The 8,217-nt window shown below is 53.3% G+C and overlaps 1 protein-coding gene across 1 annotated transcript; it reads left to right on the top strand.

Annotated features, from left to right (window-relative positions):
• The first annotated feature begins 577 nt into the window (after window positions 1–577).
• Window positions 578–3,325, top strand: ZNF408 (zinc finger protein 408). The gene is made up of 3 exons (XM_056135294.1): window positions 578–683; window positions 1,854–1,888; window positions 1,973–3,325. Exons 1-3 carry the CDS (start codon window positions 578–580, stop codon window positions 3,323–3,325), a joined length of 1,494 nt encoding a protein of 497 aa, XP_055991269.1.
• Window positions 3,326–8,217: the final 4,892 nt, after the last annotated feature.

Raw genomic sequence — 8,217 nt, 5'->3', positions numbered from 1 at the left:
GCCTCATGCAAGGCAAACGCCCTACCCGCTGTGCTATCTCTTCAGCCCCGAGCATCTATCTTTCAACTGAACACTCAGGAGAGGTGGTCTTGATTTGTTTTTCCTCCCCTGATGCCCTCAGACACATGGAGAAGGACTTTCTTTGCTTTATTTCAGGATGTGCCCATAGGCCATTGGGAAAACGTTGATGCTTATGAGCGGAGCTCAGGCTGGACTAGGTAAGTTCTGGAGCGAGTGTTGGGCGGTCGCTACTTTGAGGCCTTCTCTTATGGCATGGGATGAAATGGGCAGTTGATAGAATTCCCACCTAGATCTTTTGCACTGAGTCTGCCCACGGCCTGTGGTCCTTTTGGACCCTGATGGCTCCTAAGCTGGGAGTTGTCTGGGAGGGCTGCTTGAAGACGCTCTCTCAACTTAGCTGTTGCTCTTGCTTTGTAATTTGGTGCAGCAGAACCGGGTGGAGGTCGAGGGCTGCATGTCCCCTGTGTGGATTCAGGAACGACTCCACCTGCAGTTGTACCAGCTCGGATAGCCGGGCTCTGAGCTGCTTCTGTGGCCAACGCCACCCTTGGGTGGCATGAGCCCCCTGCAGCCCCTGCTCAAGGAAGAGGCAGCCCTTGTGGAGTCCCCCAGAGAAGTGGACATGGGCTCTCCCAGCAAGGAGGAGGCAGACCTTGGCACAGGTACGTGGTGGGTGAATGTGGGCTTCCCCCTTCCCACCCCCCATTCCCCCAGAGACAAAGTCAATCCGATGGGTCTGTGAGCTTTGGAATTACGGAGATATTTCGGTGTAGGCTTGAGGAGTAGGGCTTATTTAGGGTTGACTGCCGGTCATGATAGGGGACACCTTTGGTTTGGTTACCCTTGCAGTGGGCAAATTTTCAGGTAAGAGATTTAAAGACTTTTGGGGGCACAGCGATATAACTCTAAAGGTTGGAGCACTGGTTTGATCCCTGAGCATCCCCAGGTGTGACCCCAAAGTTGAAAAAAGAAGAAAATATTTTGATGTGTAAATTGTCATTTGATGTTTTCTGTTGAGAAATGATAGATCTTTACCTGGGAGTGAACAATAAAGATAATTACTTTTTTTCCGGGGGAGGGGGGACTTGATATTTAAGGGGCTCCCAAGCTGTGCTCAGTGCTCAAGTTAATCCCCGTGATTTTTGGCTGACTGGACCAGGGTTCAACACAGGGCTGGAGGATGCGATGTTGCTGGGGGCCCAGCGGTGTTGGTGATTTCCTGGGCCACCCTAGTGGTGCTTGGTGGGCCATATGCTGGTGGTGGGATCAAACCTGGGAGGAACCCAGGTTTGGTTCCTTATAAAACTTTATAAAACACTTATAAAAAACTTATGAAACTTAACAAAACAAGAGCTTTAATAAACCCCTATGCTATCTCCTCCGCCCCCAAGATATTTGCTGGGACGTGTTTGCGACATTTCCCTCCCTAAGTTTCCTGTTGTAGACAGGAAGCTGTGTACAAAGATTCCAGTTTGTGTTTATAACCAGAGTGAGATGGGGCTGTCTTTGTTTCTCAGTCCAGCTCAGGTGGAAAGTTGATGTTAATGCCTCTTCCTGGTCTCTAGAGGGGGAGATGAAGGGAACCCAGAGGTTGGATTTACTCAGGGATTATCCAGCTCCCAGGGTGTATCCTCAGGAGCTCCTGAGACCGGACAGGCAAATTACACGGTGCCTGGTTCAGACCCAGGGGTTAGGGAACGGGTGTGTGTCCTTATTCCCAGTGAAGTTCAGGGACTGAGGAGGAAGAGATGCATTCCTGGGATTTCCTGGGGACACTCCATCTTCCCCCCTCTCCCAGCGCTGTTCACCCTGGCACCCCATTTGCCTTGCAGATCCTGGCTGCTGGTCACCCCCTGGCATCCAAGCAGTACGTGTGCCAAACTCGGAAGTTGAGGCCCAAGTCCCGGACCAGCTTTCTGGGGCATGCCCACTTCTTGCACCCTCACCTCAGGATAGCGACGCAGACCTGGCAAACTCCCCCCAGCCCCAGATGTCATCTGACTCTCAGGGCAACGAGGCCAGTGCTGCTTCTCCCACCACGGGCACCGAGCTGCCTTCTTCCCCCAACAAGAAGTCCTGTAGCCCCGGTGCCCACAGCCCAGCCAACGGGGAGCCCTTGGAGCCAGGGGCCCAGCGCCCTGACTGTCCTGTGGGCCCTTCTTGCCCAACAGGACGCTCCTCCAGGCAGGGGCGCCAGCACCAGTGTGGGGAGTGTGGCAAGACCTTCCTGCAGCTGTGCCACCTGAAGAAGCACGCTTTCGTGCACACGGGGCACAAGCCCTTCCTCTGCACGGAGTGCGGCAAGAGCTACAGCTCCGAGGAGAGCTTCAAGGCCCACACCCTGGGCCACCGTGGTGTGCGGCCCTTCCCCTGCCCACAGTGTGACAAGGCCTACGGCACCCGGCGGGATCTCACAGAGCACCAGGTGGTGCATTCCGGGGCTCGACCCTTCGCGTGTGACCAGTGCGACAAGACCTTCGCCCGGCGGCCCTCCCTGCGGCTGCACCGCAAGACCCACCAGGTGCCGGCCGCCCCTGCCCCCTTGCCCTGCCCCTGCCCGGTGTGCGGCCGGCCGCTAGCCAACCCGGGCTCGCTGCGCACCCACATGCGGCTGCACACGGGCGAGAAGCCTTTCCTGTGTCCGCACTGTGGCCGGGCTTTCCGCCAGCAGGGCAACCTGCGCGGCCACCTGCGGCTGCACACGGGCGAGAAGCCTTACCGCTGCCCACACTGCAGCGACGCCTTCCCACAGCTGCCCGAGCTGCGGCGCCACCTCATCTCGCACACGGGGGAGGCCCACCTGTGCCCCGTGTGCGGGAAGGCCCTCCGGGACCCCCACACCCTGCGAGCCCACGAGCGCCTGCACTCCGGGGAGAGGCCTTTCCCGTGCCCCCAGTGTGACCGAGCCTACACCCTGGCCACCAAGCTCAGGCGCCACCTCAAGTCACACCTGGCGGACAAGCCTTACCGCTGCGCCACCTGCGGCATGGGCTACACCCTGCCCCAAAGCCTCAAGCGGCACCAGCTCAGTCACCAGCCCAGGGTGCCTGTGTCCCCCGCCCAGGGGTGTCCAGCTGCAGCGGAGCCTGCCATGGTGCTGCTGCAGGCAGAACCCGGCCTGTTGGAATCCGGGGACCGGGGGGGCAGCTCCCTGGCCCAGGACGTCATTGAGGTCACCCTCACTGAGGACCACGGGAAGTGCTTTGTGGTACCCGAGGAGCCAGGGCCACCCTCTAGCCTGGTGCTCATCCACAAGGGCTTCAGCAACTGGGCGGAGGTGGTGGAGGTGGAGGTAGGCACCTGACCCCCCGACCACTCACCAGCCATGGGCTGCCTCCCTGCTGAGGGTGGTCCCTTGTTTCTCAAAACCTAGAAGGTCAACCTTGATTTGAGGTTGGTTTTGGATGGGAGGCATTAGGCCTCCCTAGTGGTGTCCAGGGGTCTCCCCTGGTGATACTCAGCTTGGCGGTGCAACCCTGCTCAGGCAGGCCTGGAGTTCTGGGCTGCGCCCCTCCGAGTCCCATTGTTTACTTAAGTGGAGCTGCCTGCCTCTGCCTTTTTTGGGGAACACTACTGGGTATCTGTTCCTTAGACGTGGTGCCAGTGAGCTCCCCGGGGCTGGTGGGCATCGCTGTCAGGTGCTTGGTGCTGGGTTCCTTGGGCCCCTTGTACCCTTCGAGAGTTAAGCCCTTAGTGGGTCTACAGCTCATGTGTTTCTGATTCCAACTGGGATAATTTTCACATCTTTTCTCCTGATAGTTGGGAAGTGGGTTTCATACTGTGCACACAGAGCCAGACTCACTGGCGGTGGCCAGGCCCAGACCTAGTGGTCCTGCATTCCTGGCCCAAAGACTGATGAGGTCATGTGTCTGGCCTCACTTACAAGTCTGCCCAGCCAAGGTGCAGGGGACTAGTAGCAAGGGGCTAAGTAAGGACTGGACAGGAACACAGGGCAGCGCTCCAGGCGCTGGACTTGTGTTGAGTGCACACCTTAGATGGTGTTTCCTACAGGCTAATGATGGACTCGAGGGCTAGTAAATGGGCTTTAGCCTGCAGGAGGCCAGATTCCCTCCCTGGTACCATGTTGTCCCACAGCACCATTGGGAGCAGCAACCCTCCATCCCCATCAATGCTGAGATCCCAAAACAAAACACAAAAATACTTAAGAGCTAAAATTCAGCCTCCACTGCCCTTTGTCCGGCTTTCACTCTCTGAGTGAGGAGGTGGAGGGAAGGTCCTTGCACACGGAGAATGTTTCCTAAAGCCTGAGGAGAGAGCCAAGACTGCAGAGCCTCAGGTGTGTGTGTGTGCGTGTGTGTGGTGGGGGGAGTTGGGGGGGTGGTGACCTTCCAATGGGGCATTGGGCCAACTCTGAGCCATGGAATGAGATGACAGGCCAGGAGGCGAGTTATGGGCCATATGGGTTTACATAAACAAGTCAAAGGCAATTGGGTCGGGCTGCAGGACTCTAGATTTTCGCCTTAATTGAGTGCCCTTCCAACTGAGGCCAAAGATAGTCACCATTGGTGCTGAAATTTTCCGTTTCTCTTGCTTTAAAAAGCAAGAGAACTTTTCCTGGGGGTGCTCATGGTCTGCTGTTGGTGATGCTTAGGGCACCCTGTAGTGCTGAGGATGGAGTATCGACATTCCTCCAGCATGTAAAACTTGCACATTAGCCCTTTGAGCTGTCTCCTGCTCCTGACTGTAAAATTTTGTTCTTTGCTTTTGGTCCCCCCCTGACTTTGCACTTGCAAGACACGTGTTCCGCTCATTTATTTCTATTTATTTTGTTTATTGTGTTTTTCTGGGCCACACCCAGCTGTACTCAGGGCTTACTCCTGGCTCTGCACGCAATCAAACCCAGATTGGTGAGCGAGGCAAGCACTTTATCCTGTGCTATCGCACTAGCCCCAAGTATTCTAACAATCAAATCCTGGCCCCAGAGCAGGTGTTTTTCTTTTATTAGTTTTTGTTTGTTTTTACCTTTTGTGGTGCTAGGGATTAGAGTAAAAATCCTTATTCATAATGTTGAAAGTTCCTTTGTTCCCAGCCCTTGGCTCTGTGATGCCCTGTGAGAGGAGTTTTTTTTTTAATTTTGATAAAATTGTTCTCAGTAACTGATTACATTCAGTATTTCAGTACCAGTTACACCACCATTACACCTTCCCTTCACTATTTTAAATTTTCTCACTACCACTAAAGCCTGCCCCACAGGCAAATACTAAATTACTTTGTATTGCTTGTTATAAATCGTATAGAATGTCTAAAACTTTTAAGTGGAGTCCGAGAGATTTCTCTGTGGCAAGCTGCTGCCCTGAGATTCATTCAAGACATTCATTCATTCATTCATTCATTCACTTTGTATGTCTCTTGATCACTGCTCTTAAATAGTGCCTGGAGGCAGTTCGTGGGCCTGATGGGCAAATCACGAGATGGGCAGGGAGAGGGGGAGGGGAGGGACGGCCTATACCCACTTCCAAGTGCAATGGAGTTTTCATTCACTATGCTGCATACCTGGGTTTTTCTTCTGGAGGTTTTTTTGCCACTGGTGTTCGTTTGGAGTAGGCGGAGAGAGAATGCCTGCTCCATCTGAGTTGCCCCTGTGAAATCAAGCTTGGTACGGGGTCTGGAGACATCTCTGTGGTAAGCTGCTGTCATCCAAAATTCATTTGTGAGTACGCCCTGTAAGTCTTAACCTGACTTCTGCTCCTTGCTGTAGTGAAGGTGCTGTTAGTCGCTGCTGGATGCCTTTGCCCAGATGCACTTTTACCCGTGCAGTGTTTATAGATGATGAACCAAAAATCATAGTGTGAACCACAAAGCATCTTTAGTCCTAACTTGTCTTGAGAAAACTTAAGATTGAATAAAGCTTTGTTTCAGTTGCTTTAGATTCACCTTTTACAAATCAGATATAATTAGAGTTTGTTCTGAGAAGAGTCCCCCTTTATTGCTCTGTGTGTGTGTGTGTGTGTGTGTGTGTGTGTGTGTGTGTGTGTGTGTGTGTGTGTGTGTGTTTGGTGTCACACTTGGTTGCAGTGCACCAAGTCGTCCTTATGGCTGTAGGTATCCTACTGCCAGCATCAGTGTTGAACCCAGGCCATTCTTGCAGTTCAGGCTCTCCACCGTGGAGCTATATTCCCAGGCCCAGCCAGTGAGGTCAACTATTCTGGCTTTGCCCAGGAGTGATCCTTAGCAGTGCTTGGGGGATCACATGAGGTGCCGCCTTCAAATTGCTAGGCAAGGCTTTAACCCCTGACCTCTCTCTGGCTTCATCCAACTGCCTTAGCCAAACGAAGGGCAAATAATGAGACATCAGTACCCATATTATTTTGTTGGTGCTACACCAGCAGTGCTCAGGGATTACTCCTGGTTCTGTACTCAGATCACTCCTGGTGGTACTCGGGACCATATTGGTTGCCAGGGATCAAACTCAGGTCAGCCCAATTGCAAGGCACGCATTTAACCCACTATACTGGCTCTCTGGCCCCAGTACCCTTATTCTTAAACTGAAGTGCTCATCCTCAGAGGTTTCCCCTAAAATAGACTTGCTACTGATTAGTAATAGAGCATATCAGTTCATCACCCTGACAGTTAACGGCAGCAGTAAGTGAGCAGGAAGCCTTATAAGGAAGTCTCTTTGTCCCAGTGCTCTTAAGAACTGAAGTTGCAACATGAGAAAGACAAAATCTGAGGTCCTGCCTGTGCATGCCCTTCTCTGTGCTGGACATGTCATGGCCACAGCCTGACAACCCTTTTTCTAAGGGGGCCATACATGGCGGTGCTCAGGGATCACTCCTGGTGGTGCCCGATGACTAAAAGGGGTGGCAGAAATTGAACTCGGAATGGCTGTAAGAAAGGCAAGTGACTTGCCTGCTGTTCGTTCTCCCAAGGGCTGCAACTCGGAAGCCAGAGAGAACAGCAGAGGCTCAACACACCTGATCCCCAGGTCCCCCTGACCTCCCCATCTCCACCCAGAAAGAGGAAAGGTCCAGGGTGATCTTAGGCCCAATGGCCAGATTTTGTGAGGTTGCATGGACAATTCTAAGTTTACAGACTGCAAAGGTGAAGACACACCCTCTCTCCACTTCAGCAGTCTCATGCCTGTTGAGACCAGTTCTGCCAGCGAGGGAACAAGGCCAGAAGACTGTACCCCAAAGGCTGTGTGTGTTTATTTGGGACCACACCCAGCTCTGCTCAGCAGCAGCCCCTGGCAAGGTTCTCAGGGGCTGCCCTAGGCTCTGGCCTCAGCCAGATCGCCAGCTCTGTTGGTGCCTTCTCATCACGCATGCATGTCCCTATAGGGCTCAGCTTGTCAGTAGAGGAGGGGCAATGTGTGAACAGGGCTGGTACTCCCTGGCAATAGGATCCTATCCCCTTCACCAGGTTGACTCAGTTCTGGTCTCAGCTGTTCCTCAGGAAAAGGAAAGGGAGCCAAAGAGAAGAGGGACTAAAGCGCTTGCCTTCCCCACTACCCACCCAGTGCACCCCCAAAACCTAAGGAAAAAGGAGAATCCACTGCCACGAAGCAAGAAGGATGAAGAGCACCTCTTAGCCCTACCCCTGCTGTCCCTTACTCAATATTTAACTTATGAGAAAGGTGTAACATAATTTTTCAACTGGGAATGCCAATGAAAGCCCCAGTGAGGTGAGGTCATTTGAAGTGGATGGAGCACCTAGTCATGGAGGAAGCGAGCACTGGGCTGGAGCATGTGCCAGCTGGCACAGGTGCCGCAAGCCACTGCCAGCGCCAAAAGCAAAACACTCCTGCCAGTCCACTCCTGTGGCTGTAACCAGTGAGCCCTGTGCTCATCTGCCCCCAAGACTTGCAGTCGGGTATTCTGTATTGCAGCCCATACAGAACAAATCCCGCTGCCCATCCAGCAGTTCATGAGTGGATCATGAAAAAGTGCTGCATTCGGGTAATGAGAGAATAGGATTTTTTAATTGTGGGCCACACAGCTGAATTCAGTCAAACCCTGTGATTCTGTCAACAGAACTGAGTCTTCCAAGCAGGGGTGGGGGTAGGGTGGGCAGATGAGGGGTCTGGGATGGGGAATAACCAGAGTATTAGTACAACGGTAGGGTGCTTGCCTTGCACTTGATGGACCCAAGTTGATCCTTGACATCCCACAAGCTCCCCTGAGTCCCACCAGAAGTGATCCCTGAACAGAGTCAGGAGTAAGTCCTGAGCATGCA

Source organism: Sorex fumeus, unplaced genomic scaffold (assembly GCF_029834395.1).
Source record: "Sorex fumeus unplaced genomic scaffold, SorFum_2.1 ptg000007l, whole genome shotgun sequence".
Lineage (NCBI taxonomy): Eukaryota > Metazoa > Chordata > Mammalia > Eulipotyphla > Soricidae > Sorex > Sorex fumeus.
Note: the sequence above shows the minus strand (reverse complement) of the source record. Positions and strands in the feature narration are given on the sequence as shown.

Bases quoted from the DNA above. Each gene is read 5' to 3' on its own strand.
- ZNF408 (XM_056135294.1), top strand. From the start codon at position 578: ATGAGCCCCCTGCAGCCCCTGCTCAAGGAAGAGGCAGCCCTTGTGGAG. The intron at 684-1,853 runs GTACGTGGTGGG...TTTGCCTTGCAG, and splicing joins GGAGGCAGACCTTGGCACAG to ATCCTGGCTGCTGGTCACCC. The intron at 1,889-1,972 runs GTACGTGTGCCA...CCCTCACCTCAG, and splicing joins CACCCCCTGGCATCCAAGCA to GATAGCGACGCAGACCTGGC.